Genomic DNA, 24,653 nt, shown 5'->3' on the forward strand with positions numbered 1-24,653 from the left:
TACGGATGCCGGCCCCCACCACCCAACGCTCGCAGGACGAAGGCCAATGTGCACAGGCTTAAGACAAACTATGTGAGGCTGATAACAACATTCTCTATATGGAGATCTGGCTTCAGTGAGCACAAAGCGTTAGTTCCGGATACCGGTTTGACAGCTCATGCGACGCTCCAGCGCCAGGGGTGATGACAAATGAATCCAATCGCACAAATCCAGGCGCTGCCCAAATCGAAAGTAGTGTGCTGATACCGCGTGAGCAGATGGACGCCACAAAGGACGGCGACAGTGAAATCCCGGCGCAGTTACTCCATAGCTTTTCTGACGTCACAGGTCGGTCGAAGCGTGTCTGGAGCGGCTGCAGTCATGACAGGCCCCTGCTTAGAATGATATAACCTCGGATTGTAATCATGTCACCATTAAGCACGATATTGAAGAAGCCAGTGCCGTTTAGACTGGAGTTGGCCTTGTGGCGAATCTGTTTTAGCGTAGTCTGCCTCGAATGTTCCGGCTGTTCATCTCCTGCTTAACACATGCATGGCGTTTACCATTCTGATTTACATGGATATTGTCTCCTGCACTTTTCATTTCCGCATGCGTATATGCCCGTGAAAAGAATGCAAAGATAATCCTCCAAAGGGGTCCATGACGCCACAAGATCTTTGGTGAAAGATAAAATGTCATTGGAAAGCCACCGACGAATATGATATTTAGTTTATGATACTGTGTCGCTACTAACACACAGGAAAAGAATCTCTCTAAAAATATTTGATGACAACCCGTGACAGAAATATTATTTTCTAGTAACACCCATGTCTTATTGCCGCTTGCCTGTTGTATGAGAAGCACACTGAGTTCAATCACGCTTCATGTTGAAAAATTGCTTGTATCAGTAGCAGCTTGCCGAACGCCTCCGTTGAGACATTGCAGTCGCGGGGTAGTGAGGCAGGGGTAATGAGGACTAATTGTCATTATTTCCCAGATCCTATAGCAAACTTTAACAAGATCCATTTGTTGAGCACACCATTGGTAGGATGGCATATATATGCAGTTCTCTTTTTCACCCGTTTAAAGCAGAGATTACAACACCTGCAAAACATAAAATTTGCCATAATAAGTACCTACATACCCGTGAAACCATAAAATTCATACCCGTAATCGAAGCTCATCGTCTCATGACATTAGACAGTGACTATTTCACTGCCCAAACGTTTTGATCTCGCGTGCATAGCAAACCACGAGTCGGCGAAGTAGAGAGCAAGCTTCAGGATCCACCTCCGATAAGAAGGCTGCCGATCCGGTAACAGTCGTAGAGTCAACTAGAGAAGGCATGCGTCCTTGATGGCCACTGTTTAATCCCAGCGGCGTTCATAACACACACTCGCCCTTCGACGCGGGGGGGGGGGGGGGGGAGCGTGACGTGACGCCGCCGTACCAGATTTGTGGTATGTATTTATACCTATGTACGTGACTAAATGCTGACGGCTAAAATTCCAGGTGGCACGTAAAAAAAGATACAGATACATGCGATGTCGTTTTACGATACGATAGAAATCGTCAAATCGCCCCCTCCCAGAGTCAGCTAATAACTGAGCGAGATAGAACGATGTGGTTAAGACCCCAAAGAACATTTATCGTGCAAACTCTCCACTGGTACCCGTTTTTCTACCAATGGATTATCTCCCAGGCCACAAAAATGGCCTGCAGTTGGGTTAAGTCATAACAAAATATATAGATACTGTACCAGAACTTCGCAAATCGGCGATAAAAAAAAAACACTAAGAAGCAGACAAAATGGACTTCATCTGTGTCCCGTTCATAAAGTAGCGCATCGGCAGCCCGTGGCAGGTCATCCTGTGCCATTCCAGAGGTAGCTCAACTTGCGCACGGCTCATGCCGATGAACAGTTTTTGTAACTTATTTCTGTAAAATGTGCTTTGATCAAAGTGAAGCAAGACTGATATATTATTGATCCCATTTAGCAAAAAAAAAAAACAACCAGGGACTAGCTGCCGGTGAGAGAAGGTTATTCAAAGCCACTGACCTTACTGGACCGCGTCCAGGAGCTTGATTTACTCGATTCATCGGGGCCCCAAGAACTCGCTTGCCCCATCTACATAGTGATAATAATGCTCCATTTGCATGCATCGTCCTTGCAACCTTCAATCTTCGTTATCCGTTACGTAGTATGCCGCAAGGCGGGCTTGGCATGTAGAATGGCAAATCAATTAATTCCATTTTATCATTTCCAGCATACCTCCAAAACAAGATGACAACTGTAGTCCCATCGCCTCATATGGGCCTTGCAAGGCCAATGACCTGACCTGAACTCTGCCAGAGACCAACAGACCACCTTATCCGATCTGGTGCAGCCCGTTGACTGAAATCTAGTTATTTACTAACTTTGTGCGCTACACACCCGGAACAGAGCTGAGAAAATGCCTATGGAGCTCAGGAACAATGCCTAACACTGATCTTCAAGTTCTTGGCAGGAGCCGTCGATGGTAAAACATGCCTATGGAGCTGAGGAACAATGCCTAACATTGATCTTCAAGTTTTTGGCAGGAGCCGTCGATGGTAAAACATAAAAACGTGGGTTTGAGAGGGACTTTATGCCTATTTACCTATCTAACTAGCAAACAGGCATTTGTGAGAGCAAATGTTTGCAACGGATAATGTAGTTAGCGCACTTATTCGCATTGCAGATGTTTACAAAAGCAAATGTATTAAGTTCAAATGTTCATACTGCTATTGCTCGTCCGTGCTAATGTACGTTAGTCTAACTATTTTGATTTTGTTGACCCAAAGCCATGTTGCGCAGACATTATCTGGTGCATTCTTTTACGCTTAATCCGAGTATTGCCTCACTATTTGAGCTTTCCTTAAATATCTGACCGCTGTTGGCGATCTGTTCTCCAATTCATGCAATGGCGACTAAAGCCTAAATAACTCATGCTAGCGTAATAAGTAAACAATTTTTGAAAGCACTGATTTGTTGAGATACTGTTGGCATCGACTGGAACTTATTATCTCTTTCCAAGGCCTCGTAAGGTCATTCTGAACATGAAGGTTTCGTGCATCCTATTGCTCCGGTAAGTGTCGCTTGTTGTTCTGTGCGGGGAATGAACGCCATCGACCCAGCTTCTTGCATGCAACTCGGCATGAAAACGGTCGAATACACCAATGTGCAGACACGAAAGACAGTGCTCCATGGCTAGGGATCAGTTACTCCGGGACTGACTACTTCCGTGGCGCACCTGTTCTCAGCGACCGCGCGCGAACCTCCTGCCATCTAGCGAGATATTTATCATAGTGAGCAGCTGGGCACACGCGGCCACTTGTTTTTGTGGGGTTCCACGGCGACATAATCGATAATTTTTTTAGATTAAATAGTGCTGCAGCTGCCCGGCGGAAAAACCCTCACTCATTGCGAGGGGAGGGGTGGGAGCGACTGACGTATTTCGATCGGCGACCAGCTGAGGTTGAGGCCAGGGGGATGGAGACTGGTGGCTACGCAGTATATGTATGTCTGGGGGACGAAATTGACCGTTGATTGCGGGGTAGGGGAGGTGGGCGGGGGCGACGTTGCGCTACGACCGTCGGTTATGACGGTCGGGTGACTGTTCGGCCCGGTACGGAAAGCGGATACGCAGTTTTGAGCACCAGTGAGCATTTTAATTTTGACCACGTCAGGTTCGCCTTCTACACGCTTCCCTGATTCTGGCTTCACCTAACATGTAAAGCAAGGGGCGTGACACGCTCCTGCCGCTCGGGGCTCCATGTCTGGGACCCAATCGCAGTGAAGACCCGGTAATAATGTGCATTGCTATGCTGTACACTCAAGTTCTGTCTACGCATTGCGTAGAAGTGCAAGCAGAGGCAGCATATCGCGTAACTTGAAATGCGCGTAGAGACGGTGGCCTTCGCCACACCGTTTTTTCTCACTTTTTTCACGCTGGCCTACGGAAAGCACAAAACACGCTCATCGTCACTGTAATTTCCGTTCCATCACCAGTAGCGTGTGGCAAGAATCAAGACGCAATACAGCTGGCGGCAGCCCCTGCGTAGGGTAGCGAGCAATTTTTTTTATGATAAATGGTGTCTTGACAACTAAACTGAGTCACGCGACTTTCAATACGTTTGCGAAAGTTTACCCGAGCTGGGGCGGAGGAGGAGTGGACGTAGCTGTCTCCGGATTTTTAATTGCAGTCTACGTCCATAAGACTATAGCCATGGTTTTAGAAAGTTGGGCTGCTCAGCTCTGATCAGTCAGCTCCCCCACCCTTTGACGAGACACCCACACTGGGACGCCGTAAGATACCCGCGCAGGTCAAAGAGCACCCTAAGCCGTGAAGTAATATGTCTCATGTATGGTTTCGTCACAATAGCATGAAGATCAGCCCATCAAAAACTAAATTCAATGTTGCTGGCACACCCACCAATACCCGCAAAGCCGCCGGGCTGAGCGTGAGTTTTGATAACTCCCAGCTGTCTCCTTCAGAGTAAGTAAAAATACTAGGCATGCTCATCGATAAAAATCTTCAACTGGCTACAGCAAACGGCTAAAACTACTCAGCGCTGTTTTGGCTCCCTCATAGCTATTAACAAGCTTAGACATGTGTTTCCCAGATCCACAATAAAGCCCCTAGTTAAGTCACTGGTTTTCCCTCACATCATATACTATTTACCTGCATGGGACCCGATAACAGCCGTTCAGCGCCAGCACCTGGATAAGGCTATTAACTTCGCGGTCAGAATTGTTGCCGGCAAACGCAGAGGAGAATCCGGAAAACAGCTAAACTGGCCCAATGTCGACGAGACTGTCACCCACCGCGACTGCACATGTTTGCATCGCGCTATTTACGTGCATCACGGGCCACGGGCTATCATTAACCTGATCAGGCGCCGATTTGAAGTATCTCAGCGGCACACCGGAGCCACCGATGACGACACTGTTCTGCAGACGAGCGTTGTAAAACACCCCCGCTTAGAGTGCGTAAAAAGGGCATTTCCCTATCGGGCTGTGGCGGCGTGGAATCGCCTCCCTGCTGCTAGGCGCCAGTGCAAAAACTTAATTGAGTTCAAGGGCAAAGCAATGCCTTTCATCAGAGAACTAACCTAAACTGACAAACTAGCCATGACGCACAGTTGCTGATTGCATCATCAGTCGCTCATGTTTTATAACATCGTATGTCTTTCGCCGGAGTTGCGTCCCATTTGCATGTGTTGCGTGCTATGTGTTTATCTATGTGATATGTACTGACGCGGCGATAGAATAACCACTCACTGGATTTCGCCAAGGTTCGCAATAATAATGTCGGCAATTACACTGAATACCGCAGCAACGACCTGCGATAAACGTCATCCGTCACAAGACACCACAAAACAGATAATCCACCCATGGTAATGTCAATGTCAAGGCATCCAAAGGACAGAAATACTGAGTAAATAAGGCATGGTTGAAACTTGCGGACGGACATCGTTTCTTCGGAAAATTACGCGATGAGGGATGTTTTAATGGACTTTGTGCTGAAAAACACATTGTGTCTGAGGCATTAGAGTGGTTTGAGGCTTCAGTGCAATCGACAGCGTAAACTCAAAGCGGGTGTCCAAAAAAGCGAAATGAAGATGAGCGATATCGGACATGTTTCAGTCGCATTTCACGCCTTTCATTTTCCATTTTGTCTAGATCGTTTGACATGGCTTGGTCTTCGCTGCTGTATGCCTGTAATCTGTCTGTCAGGTGGCGGTGTCGTGCGTGCCCGCGCTCGACAGATGGCGCTGGGTGAGCGCCTCAGCTGCGGTTCCTACACGGCTGCGAAGCGATCATTTTCGGTAGATGACGCAGTGGCACAAGACCTCCCTAGAGACTGCCAGATGACACTTCACAGTAGCCAGGACAGTATAGACTCAGTGATGGTTGCATACAGGTTTCAGGCACTCGATAGATGGCGCAGTGGTACGACACGTCTCCAGAGACTGCCAGATGACACTTCACGGCAGCCTAGCCAGGTCAGTATTGCCTCGGTGACGGTTGCCTGCAGTTTCAGCCGCTGGTGTTACGCGCCATGGCGGCGCGTGCCACTGTTGCGGTCAGCACCTGCCAATTCATGCCGCTGTCGCTAGTTTCAAGTCGAGTGAAATAAACCTGCTGTCACTAGCTGCACATTGCCTGGTGCATTGGCGTTACTAAGTGGCTCTAGGTCCTGTTGTGATACATTTAGTTACCTCTTGCTTAGATTAAAAGCCGAATCTTGTGAACCGTGTCCTTGTATTTCGATACCTGACTTAGCAATCAACACAGCTAAATGTATCTGGCGTAATCATGGAGAGAGTGGCACGTCCAGGCAAGTTTGGTGTTGCACCTAACGCACCTGAGTGGAAAACAATGGGAGTTGTGACCAATGGGCCCCAACGGCCTCCTGACCAGATAGTTTTCCTCCCCATCCAACAAACGTGTTGGAGGTTATCCATGGCTGGGTAACGTATAAGGTAAACATATCACAATTAAACGACGCATATTTGAAGTTACAGCGAGGTTTATGCGAAACAACAGGGGTCAGTTGAGAACCAAGTTAGTGGCTGGGTCACAGTGATTATGGTGTCGTTTTTGTGTGATCGTTACCCACCGTAATGCATCACGAATTGCCTGCATCATCACGGTTCACAAAAAACTCGACGCCGGCACATCACATGCATTTTATAATGTATTAGAATGCAACTGGGATTCAAAATATTTTATCTCACATCTAGCTAGCTACATCCAGCGTGTTGTGTTAGAAAATAGCTGCTTCCTTTGTCTTCAAAGAGCACATAGTCAGGCGAAGTATATGGTCATAAAGACTCCAAAATACCTGGGTCTGCGCGACCAGCCTCGATCCGTGGCATTCGCCCCCTGAAACATCGACATTGTACTGACCATGCAACATATCCAACACAATACACGCGATTTTCAAGTTACAGTTACAGCTTGAGAGCACGCATACAATATCGACATCAAGGCTGCACCGTTATGCGCATTCCTGATTGATTGTGAACTTGTATCCGTCTTGTGGATCACAGCGCTGTCGCCAGCGGGATGTATAACTAATCAGGGTGTTTGGGAATGAAGGATGCAGTATGCTTGCAGCAGGGAGCATCGCTCTCCCCCACAGTCTTGTCGCACGACCTGCTCCGCAAGACAAGCGCTCCACGAAACTGAAAAATTACCAAGACTGGTGTACTTTTTGGGTCACATTTTACTACGACGGCTGGCTCCGCTCGAGAGTGAACAGCAGAACCTTGATGTTACGTCGCCTTAAACACGCCGAAATCGGGAACGCAGAGATGTCATTAGAAATGTGAGACCGATAAGAAGCGACTGTACGACAGCGGCCCTAGCAAACACTGCCATTGTACGCTTCGCTGCAACCCAAACAGTGACACAGTACTCTGTCCACCTCCCAGACATTCAGTGCCTAACATCTACACCACACGGACACCAGTGCATAACAGCAACATCGGAAAATAGATTATTAATGGCTCGCCGTTGCGAGGCTTGTATGCCACAACATTGCCGCTGGGTCTCCCCAGGACCGCCTTCGAGGCTTTGGCGCGAGGCTGAACTGAAGTGTACGCCCAGTCGCCAGTCGCGCGGGACAACTGCAGACCCGCAAGGTGACGCGCCCCAACTCGTCGTGATTCACTTTTTTCCATTCGGAGGGGATATCTGCCAGTGTCAGCGCTCCTTTTACGACCAAGTACAGCTGAACAGCAGAACACAACAGGCACGACAGCCAACCGGGCGGTGGGGGGAATGTCGCGACCGCATCGCACAATGACACAACTACACCGACACGACGGCACGACGGCTGGGCAGCCTCCAACTGATGAGAGCTTGGACAGTGCTGACTGAGTGGACACAGTGATACGGTGGGCACTGAGGACGCGCCGTTAGCTCCATGGCCCCAGACACGGTGCTCACTCGCCGTCTTCGGGACGCTGGCCCTTGGCGAAGTTCAGGAACACCTGCAGTGGATAGAGAACAGCGTTGACAGGGGATCTTGAAATAATGGCGCGTTATGAGGACATCTCAAGGATTCGAGGACTGAGGGCTCGGTTATCGCCGGATGCAGGGCGCCTGTATTGCACCTTCTTCGTTCTATCTTACACTCACGACCGCGATGTCGAGGTATACTCCAAACTTAGAAGCACACAGACCACAGAAAAAACAGGCAAATGTAATAATAGCGTCGCTGTTTTGCCGATGCAGACCGATGTCCCTTTAATATCCACAAGCTTCTGCTGTCACCTGTTCCAGCGTGGTCTGGCCCACGGAGTAGTCCTCGATGTTCAGCCTGTCCTTGGCCCGCTCCATCATGCCGAAGATGCGCGCCCAGGACAGCGACGCGTCCGTGATCTGATAGTTCAGCAGGCCCTGGTGCACGTCCTTGAGGACGGATCCTGGGCGCACGGAAGCGGGACATGTCAACGGCATGGGAGAGCTCGGTCCAATGACATGGGATGATCTAGGGATAGTCCCATGAGGGACAAAATGTCTGGAGCATATGACTTGTGACGTAAGGCCACCGTCCTATTCAGCATTATCAAAAGCAACTCAAAGATCGATTATCCTTGCTCATGAAAGCGGGGTGCAGCCAACACGGCACAGTGTGTCACAATATCCGTCGCATCACAGTCTGTCGCTCGGTATCATTTGCTCAGACGAAACCAAGGGCCGTAAAACGCCGTTAACTTTTCCATTCTACGACTGTCAGATCGAGCAGGTCCTCTCACGGGTCAGACGCACCGGGGAAGGATTTTTCCACGAAGTCCTTGACGGGCTGGACGGAGGAGCTGGCGCTCATCGTACGCTTCAGAGGACCGACGCTGGCCGGTCGCTGACGCGTGATGGACGAGCTGGAGGTGGCCCGCTGGTGTGACTTTGAGAATTCCTGTCGACGTGGAGGTGGTCCCGTTAGTCATCCGTCGTGAGACGAGATGTCAATGAGGCTCAAAACCCGCGACAGCCAAAGAGTACTTCTGACCATATGCGTAGCGGGCTGGGCATGCATATGCAGGCTTTGAGGACAAACGTGCGGGATGGTTCCAGACGGGCGTCAGTCAGCCAAATGGTCGACCAATAATGAACACATTTAACACTTATCATCAACATCTTTTGAGACTGAAAATACTAGTATTGTAGAAATGTTTCTCACGATGTGTTAAAGAGGGAACACAAGCGCGCATTGCCTGACCTGTTTCTCCGCGTCCGAAACCTTGACCTTGATGAGAAGGGTGTAGCCCTGGCCGAACTTGCTCTTGAGGTGCTGTGGCGACCCCATGCAGCGGAACTCGCCGTTCACCATTATGGCCAGCCTCGTGCACAGGGCTTCACACTCTTCCATGCTGTCAACAGATGATGCCGGCTCACCGAAACGCAACTTTGCTTTGAGCGGTGACAACAAATATCGTGACCTTATCACGCTGAGGCCTGCGGCGCTGACAATGGTGGCTCCCTCTATATATATACATATATATATATATATATATATATATATATATATATATACACATATTTTTATATCTTGAAATATATGTACTTGAAGGTACATTTCTTTGTAGCTTATATATATATATATATATATATATATATATATATATATATATATTCATATATTGAAATATATGTACTTGAAGGTACATTTCGTAGTAGCTTATATATATATATATATATATATATATATATATATATATATATATCTCTCTCTCTCTCTCTCTCTCTCTCTCTCTCTCTCTCTCTCTCTCTCTCTCTCTCTCTCTCTCTATATATATATATATATATATATATATATATATATATAAGCTACTACGCAATGTACCGATGTACCTATCGCCCGTGGTGCAAGGTGCCTTAATTTTGTGAGGGCTCGAGGCCAAATAACGCATATTGCAATAATGAACGCAATGATCCCCGATACTGGATCTTATCGCCTTTTTCTTGTTTGACTTCTGCAGATAACAGTTGTGGACATAGAAATGGACCCAAGCCACTAGCATAAGTAACATCGAAGGGGCTAGGGGCGTGCGTGTTTTCAGAAAAATAATGTCATTCAGCTATATTGCCGGTAACTGGCCACTTACTATACAGCACCGCAGCCGGGATTTTCGTACGTGCAGGAGGTGGGTGCGAAAGAGGGCGGGGGTGGGCCGAGGACGAAGCTCAGTGAGTAATCATCATTAGAGAGGATAGGACGTCTTCCGTACCTGTGTGAGGTCAGTATGATGCTGCGGCCGGCGGCGCGGATGCGGCAGATGACGTCCCAGAGCAGGCGGCGAGCCACCGGGTCCATGCCGGTGGTGGGCTCGTCCAGGAATACGATGGGAGGGTCACCGACCAGCGCCACCGCCGTGCTCAGTTTACGCTTGTTGCCGCCGCTGTACTCGCGCACCTGACATTGAGTCACAGGTCAAGGGTCAGAGGCTGGGGTCGGGGATTAGAGGTCATGGGTCAGAGGTCAGCTGGTGATGATTAACGGAGAGATGGCACAGGTTAGATCTCGGGAGTCCAAAGTTTACTTGCATGAGTTAGAAAACGTCTAAGGAGAGCAAGATCAGGCAAAGATCTTGCCAAAAAATTGTCTCATTATTTTCTTCTTCAAAGATCACAAAATTCAGTGGCAAGAGCTTTACGCTCTTGGTCGTTGGTCTGAGAATAGCTCTGTATCAGAACAACGAGACGGAAGCCAGATACTGAGAGATCATCACCATCGAAGACGATTCGAGCTGATGTCGTCTCCAGCGTGCTGTCTCGTTTGGTGCCAGCACACTCTTATTCGGTACAAACCAGTGTCTGTGTTCAAACCTTATTCAGTGCCTCTGGGTATTCAGTTCGACTTGAGTTGAGCCGTTTCCATCCTTGAAGCGGCCCCAGCCCAGACACCCCAAGCGGCGACAGTGCCCGGCCGTCGGTACCCAGACCTCACGCGGCAGCAGCACCTCAGACCTGGGGTCCAGCAGGAGAGAGGAGAGAAGAGAGGGAGACCGCGCACCTGCTTGTCGATGTACTCGCTGAGGAAGAGCCCGGCGGCGAGCTGCTCCACCACGCCCGGGATGTCTTCCTCGTGGATACCGCGTAGACGGGCGAACATCTGCAGCGTCTCTCGTCCGGTCAGCTGATCTGTGGAGCGCGCGGCACCCGCCGTCACGGAGCCACTCGACCTGACACCGTCACGGAGCACCGAAACGGAACCCCGCGATTTGGAGCCCCAGAGCACCGTCAGGGGACGCCGTCGTGGCACGTGGTCACGGGACACGGCTGCAAACAGAGCTGTTTGGGAGGAGCGCGAGTGTTAGGAGCATGGCGAAAATGCATGTTACGCTGCCTCCATATCTACAGGTAAAATGGGAGACAAGATATTCAAGCAAGTTCCAGCCGAAAACCGATAGTGTGTCCTAATGATCAATGACGAAAATTTATGAGATTAAACTGACACAATTTGAGCACGGCTGCCACGGCTCCAGTTATACTGTTAGAAGTCAGTGTATGACGTAGGGATACGTTTCAACCCCGTCCTTGCTTTACTTCGGAACGTGAGGCAGTTTCACTATGCGCTAAGCGTATCTTGTTTATGTTAAGCCATATGGCACAAAACAGGGTTGCAAAATATTTGGAAATTTGAAGAGCAAAGAATTGAGGAAAGATGAAGGTCAATCTATGCTTCTATGGAAAGAATCTATGGATATGTAGAAATAAAAATTGTTCTGTGTTTCGAATTCAGACAAACTTTGATGTTGCATGGAAGTAATAATTTAAAACATATTTAACACCACAATATTCCAGACTTTTCGATACCGCTACCATCCCGACCAGTTTTCTTTCAAACGGAGACACCGAACCGCCGGTCACCGCTACAGCTAAGCCACCCACCAGTCGACCAGCACACTCGGCCTCACGCTGCGGCGGGCTCACCGATGACGGCGTCAAACTGCGGGCAGTAGCCCAGCAGCCTGTGCACCTCGGTGACATCGGACCGCACGCTCTTGCCCATGAGGAAGGCGTCGCCCCACGAGATCAGCTCGTCTCCCGTCAGCATCTTGAAGGTGGTCGTCTTGCCTGAGGAGGAACACATGGTCACCAGCTGAACGAGGACGGGCGGGAAAGGAGCGGTCCGACAGAGAAGTCAAGCACGAAACGTCAGGTATTTTTCTTACGTACCAGATTGTATCCTCACGACATAACGCAGGAATAGGAAGTCCTGCCCAAAGATGTGTGGCATGATTAATGATGCTTACACAAAATAATGATTCGTGCAGCTCTCTTATGTACCACCAAGTTTGCGGGATAAAAATTCCTTATAACTGAGCTTATCTGGTTCAGGTAAGAAAACACCGCATCAACCGAGAACCGAAAAAGGAAAAGGGTTGCAAAAGACTGGAAACTGTACAATACCTTTAAAATGTAATTTTCACGGTACCGTTCTCTCAGAACATGTTCCACAAATTTGCCAGCCCACAACGTCAAGACTTTGTGGTCGAGGCGAGCAGAAACGAAGCCAATGCGGCAAGGTGGGTGTACTGTTCCACTACGAATCATACACATCGTTATGAGCCGCTTATGCGTCGGCTGATGACGAGCGCTCCAGTTAGGCATGCGCCATTACACGCCGCACCTGATAAGTGGGCGTCGGTCATGCACAAACCACGTGACTCTTTTCCGTTTGTTGATACGCATCCTTGGCAACCAACTATATGTCCCGAGCATGAACAATGGCAACAATGGAACGAGCACGCGTATTCAGGTCGTGAATGACAACGGACAAAGGAAAACACAATGCCAAGCGATTACCGTGAAAGCAGCTAACAAGAGAAAAGCAAGCAATGCAGAATCACCAATTAAACAGATTAGTACTCAAAGCTTGTATGACAGGACCTGCATGCCGTCTTGAAACCCTGCACCAAATTCTGCGCGCCGCCGAGCCGTGCGCTTGGCGCATGCGCCGTGATTCATCTCAGGGCAGCGGCCCACGTAAGGCCGACAGCGTGGGCGGTTCAAGGGAATCCCCGATGACGGCGACAGCGGCGGATTGGGATCAGTTGGGCGGTGCGTCAAAGGTGGATTGGGGTCAGCTGGGCGGTGCGCCAAGGGTGGATTGGGGTCAGGTGGGCGGTGCGTCAGGCTGAGAATTATTCTCGTGTGGCGTTGAGCCGTCGAGGCTTAATACAGAGACCACGCCACGCACCGCAGCTTCACAGCCTTATGCCGCAGATATCCGGCGCTTTGCATGGCACTCTTAAAGTGTGCGCCACTGCTGGCAGCATTTTTTCTGCATTAAAAAGAGGCACATTAAAATGTGTGTATTGTAGACGTTCCCTGAATTAGTCATGTGGAATACCCCGCGTCTTCGTTATTTACAGCGTAGGTGCAAGTAGCTTTGAGGATGCGCACCCGATAATGTACATGCATAGTGTTTCATACCACACGATATCTTACAGAAAATCTAGTCCTTTGCTACAATGCTCCTCATCTATCTGTAGACAAATCATGGGTGTTATATTGGCTTCCATGTGCTACCAGCAGATACACAAAGTTTCAGCTTGGGCAATTAGACGCATTGGCCATTGAATGTTGAGCCAAATCGCGATCAAACTGAAACGTTCGTGCTAGCGTTGCTAGTTCAGTTCACCATTAGTCGGAACAGGTTACGTGACGAACTGCTACAGCAGATTACCTCCAGATACGATATCAATAATGGACAGCACAACGAATCGGTCACGAATCGGACAGCACAACGAATCACATATCACAAAATATCGGCACATTACTATCACCTACCACGTGTGTTCTCAGATTTATCGCTATCACACTGGTTGCACGGGACGAATATATTCGTGATGCAGCGTTCATCCGGCACGACACACCAAGCAGGACCAGCGGTGACATGAAGTCGACATGCTGCTGAAACACGGGCCGACTGGATCCCAGCCAGCGGCGCTCGGGCTTGCCGGGGGGGGGGGGGGAGGGGGGGGGGGGGGGCAGCGAGTTCGTCACGGACGCCACGAGACGCACCAGCAGCGGACTCTGACCATTTTTGGGATACTTCCGATGTCCTGTCGGTGGGTCACGCTGGTTCAATGCACCTGTCAACGCAGCTGTTTTGGATTGGGCCCATTCTAACCATCATCCATAGAGGCAGAGTTAATGCATGTTCGCCGATATCGCACCAGATCGTCAAGTTCAAAGTAGGCTTTCCATTGAGCAGCCTTCTGGCCGACAACCACGACTCTTCCCTGAAGGCAGCGCCCAGCAGGGCACGTGCTGGACATCATCCCTGCGAGGCGCGAGTGGCCTGCTCGGGTTTTCTCCCACGGCAGGCAGACGATGAGCATCTTCTCAGGAGAACTTCAACACAACGCAATGGACGCGTTGAAAAATAAAATTCCAGCGCAGCTCGCGTACGGACCTAAGGTAGCGTGTTGTTCCCGAATCCAGTGAGAGAGAGAGAGAGAGAGAGAGAGAGAGAGAGAGAGAGAGAGAGAGAGAGAGAGAGAGAGAGAGAGAGAGAGAGAGAGAGAGAGAGAGAGAGAGAGAGAGAGAGAGAGAGAGAGAGAGAGAGAGAGAGAGAGAGAGAGAGAGAGAGAGAGAGAGAGAGAGAGAGAGAGAGAGAGAGAGAGAGAGAGAGAGAGAGAGAGAGAGAGAGAGAGAGAGAGAGAGAGAGAGAGAGAGAGAGAGAGAGAGAGAGAGAGAGAGAGAGAGAGAGAGAGAGAGAGAGAGAGAGAGAGAGAGAGAGAGAGAGAGAGAGAGAGAGAGAGAGAGAGAGAGAGAGAGAGAGAGAGAGAGAGAGAGAGAGAGAGAGAGAGAGAGAGAGAGAGAGAGAGAGAGAGAGAGAGAGAGAGAGAGAGAGAGAGAGAGAGAGAGAGAGAGAGAGAGAGAGAGAGAGAGAGAGAGAGAGAGAGAGAGAGAGAGAGAGAGAGAGAGAGAGAGAGAGAGAGAGAGAGAGAGAGAGAGAGAGAGAGAGAGAGAGAGAGAGAGAGAGAGAGAGAGAGAGAGAGAGAGAGAGAGAGAGAGAGAGAGAGAGAGAGAGAGAGAGAGAGAGAGAGAGAGAGAGAGAGAGAGAGAGAGAGAGAGAGAGAGAGAGAGAGAGAGAGAGAGAGAGAGAGAGAGAGAGAGAGAGAGAGAGAGAGAGAGAGAGAGAGAGAGAGAGAGAGAGAGAGAGAGAGAGAGAGAGAGAGAGAGAGGAGAGAGAGAGAGAGAGAGAGAGAGAGAGAGAGGAGAGAGAGAGAGAGAGAGAGAGAGAGAGAGAGAGAGAGAGAGAGAGAGAGAGAGAGAGAGAGAGAGAGAGAGAGAGAGAGAGAGAGAGAGAGAGAGAGAGAGAGAGAGAGAGAGAGAGAGGAGAGAGAGAGAGAGAGAGAGAGAGAGAGAGAGAGAGGAGAGAGAGAGAGAGAGAGAGAGAGAGAGAGAGAGAGAGAGAGAGAGAGAGAGAGAGAGAGAGAGAGAGAGAGAGAGAGAGAGAGAGAGAGAGAGAGAGAGAGAGAGAGAGAGAGAGAGAGAGAGAGAGAGAGAGAGAGAGAGAGAGAGAGAGAGAGAGAGAGAGAGAGAGAGAGAGAGAGAGAGAGAGAGAGAGAGAGAGAGAGAGAGAGAGAGAGAGAGAGAGAGAGAGAGAGAGAGAGAGAGAGAGAGAGAGAGAGAGAGAGAGAGAGAGAGAGAGAGAGAGAGAGAGAGAGAGAGAGAGAGAGAGAGACGAGAGGAGAGGAGTAGAGAGAGTAGAGAGAGAGAGATGAGAGAGAGAGAGAGGAGAGAGAGAGAGAGAGAGAGAGAGAGAGAGAGAAGGACAGTCTGTCCACGCGTGCACACACTGGTTAGCGTCCTTCATCTCTGCTTCATGAGTCAAGCGCCGTGAGGATTTATCGCGCCGATGGCGGTCATCGCCACCACTAGGCACGTGGCGGGTCTCAGGTCGCGCAACATCGCTGACCACGCGAGCGTCCACGCGAGCCTTCAGACACCTGCCTCTCAACTCCAGCGCGCCCGAGTCTGGCAGCCACCATCCCCCACGCGCGCCCGTCTCTGTCTCAGGGCTTGAGCCAGGCGTCGTGCGGCTGCACGCGCTTGCCGCGGGAGCCGATCCTGCCGGAGCTCAGGCGCCAGGCGGAGCCGGCCGCGCGGCGACGAGCGCAGAGACGCGGCGCGGCCCAGAGCAGGAGCCAGCCGAGCCCGTCCAGCGCCGTCATCAGGGATATGCCGAGCAGGAATCCCAGCGCGCCGCCCACGTCGCCCACGAGGCTGAACAGGTCGTACACCACCGTGTCGCTGGTGCGCTTGTAGCGATTGTCGCCGAAGTTGATGGTCAGTACGCCGACCCGCGTGTCCCAGTACCAGGTGCGGAACGTCTTGGAGAAGGGCACCACGCTGTAGTTGCGCACGAGGCAAGCAGGCCGGCAGCGGCGCCGGCAGTCGGTCAGCTTCAGCAGCTGGAAGGCGACGGAGTAGGTGAAGAGGGTGACGTTGCGGCGGCGCTCGGCCGAGCTGCAGACCGGGTGGCCGCTGACGAACCAGTCGAGCCCGCACGAGTAGCCCAGCTGCGCCAGAATCCAACGCTGGAAGCAGGCGTTGAGACAGTCACGTTCCGAGTAACGCCGGTCCGTCTCGCACGGCGCCGCGGCAGTGCTCAGCGACAGCCGCTCGTTTAGCCGCACATCCTGCTTGATCATCATGCCCAGCGGCACCTCCACGTTGCGCTCGCCGTCGAAGATGAAGAAGGACGTGCGCGTGCCCAGCGGGTCGTGGAAGTAGGCGTCGACTATCGTGGTCTCGTCGGCGTCCGCGTCGAAGCCGAGGCGAAAGTAGAAGCCGTTGTGCAGCTGGCGGGGGTCGCCTGGGATCTGCGGCGTGGCGCTGAAGCAGACCCGCTTCAGCTCCGCCACCTCCTTCCAGCGCACGGCGCCGTCGTCGCAGTGCCGGCCGCTCACCCAGCAGTCCAGCATGATGGAGGCGAGCGACACATTTCGACCGTACGGCCGCTCCGTGCAGAGGGTGACACCCGGCAGCGGGAAGCCGGCGGCAGGGTACGGCTGCGACTCCATCGACGAGAGGACGTTGTTGCGCAGTTTGCCGGCGCACCAGACCATGTGCAGGCAGAGCAGACAGAAGCAGCCAACCGAGAAGAGCAGGCGCGCCGCACGCCACGCCAGAGAGAGCACGCGCTCGCGGGGCCAGCGGGGGCCCACGAACGCGAGGCGAGCGGCGGAAGGCGGTGAGACGCGCGGAGCCGAGGGCGCCGGCTCCGCGCCGGCGGCGGTGAGGGAGCCGCACTGCCGCGCGTGGAGTCGGCTCCCGCTCGGGGCGCGCGACTCTCCGGAGCTGTACAGCCACTCGCGAGCACGGCGCCTGCCGCCGTCTCCCGCCCGCTCGGAGGCCGGGGCCTGCAGGCGGAGCTGACCTGGGCCTGGTTGCGCTGGAACGACGGCGCCACACGTCCCCCGCGTCACCGGGCCGGCCGGGCGACAGCCGCTCGCCAGCTGCCGGTCGGACGAACAAACCATGCTGAGACTCCCGCCGGAGGTCCGCAGGCGCCGCCAGACCGGTCCTCCGATGCGTTGGCGGTCGCGTGTGTGCTGTGCGACTGTGACGCGGGCTCGCTTCCCCTCGCCTCCCCTCCCCTCCCACTCCGACGTGGAGCAGGTGGTCAGTTCCCACTGGAGCGTTTGGAGTGACGCCAGCGACAACTGGAGTTCCACGGCGCACAATGGACTGCTCGCACCCCTGCAGAGGCCGCTTTTGTTCCCGTCCCATTGATCATGCCCGCCATGCACGACTTCCAGAGCCTACTGCGACGTTTACGTCGACGGAGTGCTTTGTGCCAACAGCTCATTGTCGGAAGAAAGACTGAGATAGCTTCGCCGTCAGCGTCTCGTGTATTCCATGCGGCGAAGGCCTGTATGCCCAGGAGCAGACCCAGACGCGCGCACAACATGATGTTTCAATTGTGCAATGATCTTTTGCATCATGGCTGCGTTTCGGAAGTCAAGTTCGGAGTTGATGAAATGCTGTATGCTAATAAGCATATAACATGAAACGAAAAAATTAAACTTTTCCTCCTGTCCACCAAAGGCTCGCGCAGGTGCATTCTTGTTGTCTAAGTACACTTTCACCTTTGCACGCTAACAGACGATTTCACTTGGCTGAATCATACCTTACCAATTTACTTTTATGGTCGCCGACGAATCACTACCTACATCTGTTCACCTGAAGTCTGATCCCTTGGAAGAATCATAAACGTACACTGAAGTGACCTCTCAGGTGTCCGTGCCGTCTGTTCACCTCTACCGCGCCAGCCGCTCGCCCTACATGGCGTATACAGACGACCGCACAGCGCATGTCTCACAAATGAGTTTGTGAAAACAAACAAGCCTGTTTCCGTCGTGCTGGGCTGTCAGTCAACACGAGGCGAGTGCAAACATCAGACTCCAGTTCCTGACAGCACAGCGGCACTGCGCTATCAAGATAGCATCTCGTTTCAGCGGGGGTCGGCTGCCGCGCTCCCGTGCGGCGGACTAGCGGCGGAGCCTGGGCGTGGCTGACGGAGCGGGAGCTTGGATACGTGGCGCCGGGACTTTGGGCTCAAAACCAGTCCACAGCCAGACAGGCGCCGGCTCCAGGAGGGTGCCACGGAGACCCTCGTCAGGCCCCTGCAAGCGTTTATATACTTGGCTCTCGGGCTCGGCAGCAGATTACGCCAGCCTGAATACGTGGCCGCGAGCTTCTCAGTGCATTTGCACTGTAGAAGAACTGAGCCTGCGAGCTGAGCCTGAGAACTGGGCCTAACAATGGCTCCGTCCACCACTAACACAACCAAATGGCTTCGTCGAATCAAATCATCACCTCGCCGGCCGTCGCTCGCTTCGCACGACTTCCCATAATTTAAAGGAAGTGTTGCACAAGGTTTTGAACTGAAATAGCTATCTTCAAGGTCATTCGGTGCAGTTCACAGCCGTGCTCTTCTGTAGACCTAGACCACTCAAGTTTTTTAGTTATACGCCTGCGAGATGTGCAGACTAGTTCAGGTGGACTGTTTGAAGGTCAAGAAGCCATCCATGACGATATCCAGTTATGATATCAAATCCAGTTATGCCATTGGCCATGCGGCGATGGCAAAACATTGGCCATAATATGATTTAAATCCAGTTATGCCATTGGCCATGCGGCGATCAAGGCCGAAAAATAGAACTGTCGAGTCGTTCGTATCTGGCGTTCCAGAACACGACTTTCAGACATGACCATCAGCTGGCTGTCAATTAATGTTGTGCAAGGTACGATGACTTGATTAAACGATGACGTATTGAGGAATAAATTTACTTAATAGAGGAATTGTGTTGTCTACAACAGCCTTTTTCACTTAAAAGTACACTAATAGTTATCAGTGAGCCTACTGCATCATACTTGATGCTTGCTGCAATATGATCAAGTGGGGAACATAGCTCTGCTCTTGTTAGGACCCAAACCTTTCTAGTCTATGAGCCACACGCCTGCGAAGATGTGCACACTATTTCGGGAAGACCCTCTGAAGGTCGCTCAGGCCCCCATGATGCTAAGCAAACGCCATTCAAATCCTGCCATTCCATTGGCCATGCGGCAATCAGGACCGAGGAAAATAAATTATCTAGTCGTTCATATCCTGCGTTCATGAGAGCGCTTTCCAGATATGACGCGCGTGCATTGGCTCTCAACCAATGTTGTGCATGGTGCGATGATATAATCAAGCGATGACAAATTGAGGAGCATATTTGCTTAACTAAGAAACCGTGTTGTCTAGAGCAGCCTTTTGCACTTACAAGTATGCCAATAGCTGTGAGCCCATTTCACCACCTCCGATGCTTGCTTAAAATGTTTGCTTTTTCAAATGGCGACCATCCCCTTCAACGGCACAAAGCTGTCCGTACTGGTTCATGGTATTCCGTTCACGGGCATAAAATGTGCATGGCGGTGGGCGATGGGTCGAGCCGCCTCAGGCGCTCCCTGTTTACCGCTGACTGAAATGGTCCGCGGCCGGTGGCGGCGGCCGCGCTAAAGGTCAGTCGACGTCCGAGGTCAGGACTGACCATGCCAAGCATTGCGCCACGTTAAGCATTCACCAGCAAATTCTGACGTTGACTTGGAGTTTCAAGGTCGGAGTGTCAGGGGTCAGGACTCATCCAACAACGACACCTTAGAGTGCTGTCATATCCTTAAAATCCATTCATTCAAAATGTTTGGACTATTTTTTCATTTCAATTTTTCTTATATCATAAGATATACACGCATTCCCACCCTTCTTCATATGTGTTTTCCATCTATGCGGTTTTCGCACTTTTCATATTCTGTTATCCTTGAAGGATGCGATGGAAGTGACCACGTGCATTCTATTTTGGTTACTCCCTCAGCGAGTTTAAGATGAAAGGAAAAGACACAGAGTGACGGACAGTGGCTCAAAGTTCGTGGACTCGGCCAATTGAGTCAGATTGACCAGCGAGAACCAGCCGTTAGACGGAACGGTGGTCTGCTCCATTCGCGTCTTGTACTTGAGCTGCAGGAAACGAAAAGCGTTCTTATGCATGCTTCAGCTCGGGAAAAACCATGCGGAGATTGTCGTCAATGTGCCGGATAAGTCACCAATAGTTTTACGCCTTTCTGTTTTTGAAATGTCCTGTTTCATCATCGGTGTTCCCGGCCGGTGGAGCGTGTTGAGTACCCTTTACGTGGCTGGGCAAAGCCAGCTGAAATGGGTACCTACCGGCACCGTTGATCCCAAGCAGTCCGAAGCACTCTCCTTTTGGCACAGCCAGACATAGACGATCCACGGCCAAGAAGTTCTTCGCGTAGAACTTGGTCAGGTCCCTGCAGGGCGCCGTGTAACAGTGCATTAGGTAAGTAAGGTGTTTTCTCATCCATTCAAAATTGAGATTAAAGGATGGCTGATACGTAATTCGAGACAGTTTAAAACTGATATCTTTTTAATGTGGGATGTAGCTTTTTGTGGCGCTGAAAAACCGCATCCTGAACATTGGTTACGAGGCAGGACAAATCAAATGGAAACCTAACACTTACCAAATTCTGAGCATTCCTTTTGAAAGGTTTACACAGCAGCCACCTCAACTGAACTAACAAAACTTCACCTAGTTCTATGTTTTGGAGCATTTTGGCATGGAACAGCGGTCGCTGGGTGACATCCAGCACGTACTTGATGACGAGGACATTTTCGTGCTTCAGTGCTTCGATGTCGCCGTTCTGAATTCTCTTCTTCTCGGCCGCGACGTCGGAGTCTAGCTCGGGAACGATGGCATCCTCTTCATCCACTACAGAAAGTGGTAAACGTTTAAGAAAGGAAGGACAACACAGTGCGATTCACCTTTCGTCGAACAAGCAGGTGGACGTTTACCCCACACCCTGCGATACATCCGACACCCGGGAAAGACGACCAGCGGCAACGCCGCAAAATATGGCGGAGCTGATAGCATTCAGCATGAAGACCAGCATGACGTCCAAAACCATCCGTTGACCTTGAGAGGTCAAAAGGTCCAAAGCAGTGGAGCTGTTTTTGCATTTTTGGCGTGAGGCTATTAAGCTATGCCATTTTACGGCTTCAGCTCAATCTGAAGCCAGATTGGGGAGGGGGGGGGGGGGCGTACGGCACCCTACCCTAACGTGAGGTGCTTAGACACCCTTAGCTGGATGACTAGCCCCGACGTCAACGAAGATGAAAGAGCAACTGCAAACAGACCACAGATATGGGTATTTTTCACATTTTCCGAAGCAAACACCGAACCAAATAAAAAAGAGCAAATTAAAATCGCACTGGTTGAAATCATACGTCATCAAACATTTACCACACCATCAATATCACGGACGACAACGGAACAGAATCGTGCTTGTGGATCTTACTGTGGTCGTGTAGCAGCTTTCCGTAGGTGTTTCTTCTGGTGTTGTACAGGTACTTGATTCTGTCCACTACGCGCAGCTCGATCAAACAGAGAATGATGAGACAGATTGTACCTGAAGTGGCAGGCTACCATTAATTATCATCTGATGTGGTGGCTCGTAAAGTATTATATAACTCGGAATGATACGAGTTTTTGGGAGCTTACATCACTGACTGAAATGCCAAAATTCTCAGAGACGACTACCAGTGCCAAGACCGCATCCAGAGATAGAGAGACCATAGTGCATAGAGAGCACAAAGCAAAAATGGCCTGGGCGGTTGACACAGAAATGCGGTTAAAGCAAAGTTAAACGCAGATAACACAGTAGTATTAGTCTTATTTCTTGGAGAAAAACCAGGATAATGGAGATATAGTTGGGCGCTGAACAACTTGCATTGTTAAAGTTCATAATTTTAGTGGTCTCCCATGACTGTGCAAACTCTCGTGCCCCGTTTCACCTCCCCGTCGAAATCCTACACCACCGATATCTGTTATAGACCATGCTACTGAAATGTTGCCTTTTGAGACAATCCTACCCGTAGTCTGCGCCGTTATCGTCTCGTATAAAGACGGTACGAGCGCTTCGTGGCGCAGACTCGCAGCAGCCAACGTATCCGCGAGACAGTGCCGTTGGCGAAGCGCTTGACTCCTGGGTGGGGGACGGGGGGGGAGGGGAGCGGGTTCGAATCCCGGCGGATCCACGACCGCTGGCCGTTTAGAAAGCGCCGTGGAGCGTCGCGCGGAGCACGCCGTTACGGGACAGGCGATGATGTCGCTGGAGCGACTGACTCTGACAGACGCACGGCGTCGCCGGCCGCAACAGCGGTAACACGATCCCACGCTGGTGATAACGCTGTTCGGGCATCGAGCCCCCACCTTCGGCAAACATGAAGAGCAGAGTGCGACCGATGCCGAGCCGTTCGACGGACAGGTAGTTTTCGCTCCACTCCACGCAGCCGGCGTCGCCGCAGTTGCCCGAGTCTGAGGTCAGCAAGGTCAGCTGGTCAGAGAGGTTGGGAAGGCCAGAAAGGTCCGCCATGAGGTGTAACGAAGTTGCGTCTACTTTACGGCTTTGTGGGGCTTCCTTCTACTTTAAGATCCATCTGACTATCATGACAGTGGTTTCAAGACGGGGGGCGGGTTAGACATGTCAGCAGGATTATTAAGATAACGACTGTTAGCGAAGTTCGCGTGGCTGGCAGGATCAAGAGGTCGGCAACTTCAGTCAGCTCAGGTCAGCAATGCCAGAAAGGTAAAAAAGATTAGGAATATTTGCAAGGCTAGCACATAAGCACGGTCAGAGCGTCCGTACCATCAGAATGGCCATCAGCTGGCAAGATATGCAAGTCCAGCGGTGCCAGTGACGCCAGCAATTTCGTTTATTTCAACAGTCAACGCACACCTCCACGGGCGGTCTGGGGGCCAGTTCAGATCAAAGGCGCACCAGGAAGGTATCAGTTCAGATCAAAGGCGCACCAGGAAGGTGTCAGGGTCAGGACCCTCACTGTCAGGAAAAAAAACATACAGGCTTCGGCCGTGCTAATGTGGCTTCTGTTGTAAGGGCGCATGTCTTTCGTGACATCTGTATCGCAATTCTTCACGCCAAATACAGCCAGACACCCGGAAAACCTATGGTAAGTCAGTCCCTCATCGCCTGCCCCACTCTCTGCAGAGTGTGCTCTACCAACCAGATTAGATCCTGACCTGGCATGTCGATTCAGCGAGGAACTTTGCACTTAATTTCGGCCTGTTGGCACATATGGATCCCGGACCACTCGCTTGACCATACAAAAATCGCTATTTGTCACAAGTGGGCCACCCCTCAGACGCCATATCCTGAACATCTTTGTGGATTAATATAAGTGAGCAATTTTCCAACCGTATGAGGTAAGCGCCGACCCCGCAAGCCTGCACTCAAAACCCGTAATCCCGCAAGAGCCGTAATCACCACCCACAAACGCTTGGCTTCCTGTACAGGTGACACACAAGTCTGCACTGACGTCTTAGGAATCCAGACGCCTGCCTAAACACAACGCCACGGCTTACGCTTACTTTTGCAGCACGGGTTGGTAAGGCTCAGGTTCTTCAGCACGAGACAGATTTTCTCGATCTCGGGTTTTTCCGCGCAGTACTTGATACCCTGGTAGTTGGAATAGATGTCGGCCATGGCCATACCAAGGCCGTAGTTGGGCAGCACCATAAACACCTGCCGGTACGAGAAGACTCGGTTATTAGCGGTGGTGGGGTGAGCTAAAAAAGGCCGAGAAAGGAACTCCTTCGGATCCATCGATATCGCAGAGTACCACATTTGCTTTCCCAAAGGTATCTAAAGTTGAGGATAACTGCCCTCTGGTTTTCCGTTCCAGCGTCGTAGAATGCCGGTCGTAGATGATGGTTTCGCTAAAGCTTCTTCTGCACCGGCGGATCACCGTCTGATCATACCGAATAATATCTGTAATGATGATGAGATGTGGAGCACACCACGACAGCAACGTCTGATCTGTTGCACAGCAGATTGTTCACTATGATACCGGCCTCTGGAAAGCTCCTACGGCCCAGATCGGATCGGGTTGGACGTGGCGCCCACACAGCCCCCGGAAGTGGGTTCTGGCTGGTCGGAATGAGCTTAGGGGTGGGCAAAATTACAAAATGCCCGGGTGAGGGACGACTGGTTCCTACCAGGCCGACAAGGAGAAAGAGAGAGAGAGAGAGAGAGAGAGAGAGAG

At 51.2% G+C, this 24,653-nt stretch overlaps 1 protein-coding gene across 1 annotated transcript in view; it reads right to left on the minus strand.

Annotated features, from left to right (window-relative positions):
• Positions 1–7,909: 7,909 nt before the first annotated feature.
• Positions 7,910–24,653, minus strand: part of LOC119095560 (ATP-binding cassette sub-family A member 3) — a gene marked incomplete in the record, with an annotated part of 63,271 nt that continues 46,527 nt past the window's right edge. Inside the window, 12 exon segments of the mRNA XM_037218412.1 lie at positions 7,910–8,001; positions 8,285–8,436; positions 8,783–8,927; positions 9,231–9,381; positions 10,240–10,424; positions 11,025–11,152; positions 11,945–12,088; positions 20,742–20,845; positions 21,189–21,303; positions 21,890–22,000; positions 22,804–22,908; positions 23,980–24,133. Coding sequence (XP_037074307.1) covers positions 7,954–8,001; positions 8,285–8,436; positions 8,783–8,927; positions 9,231–9,381; positions 10,240–10,424; positions 11,025–11,152; positions 11,945–12,088; positions 20,742–20,845; positions 21,189–21,303; positions 21,890–22,000; positions 22,804–22,908; positions 23,980–24,133 — 1,542 coding nt within the window.

This window comes from Pollicipes pollicipes, unplaced genomic scaffold, assembly GCF_011947565.3.
Source record: "Pollicipes pollicipes isolate AB1234 unplaced genomic scaffold, Ppol_2.1 Scaffold_4219;HRSCAF=4965_pilon_pilon_pilon, whole genome shotgun sequence".
Lineage (NCBI taxonomy): Eukaryota > Metazoa > Arthropoda > Thecostraca > Pollicipedomorpha > Pollicipedidae > Pollicipes > Pollicipes pollicipes.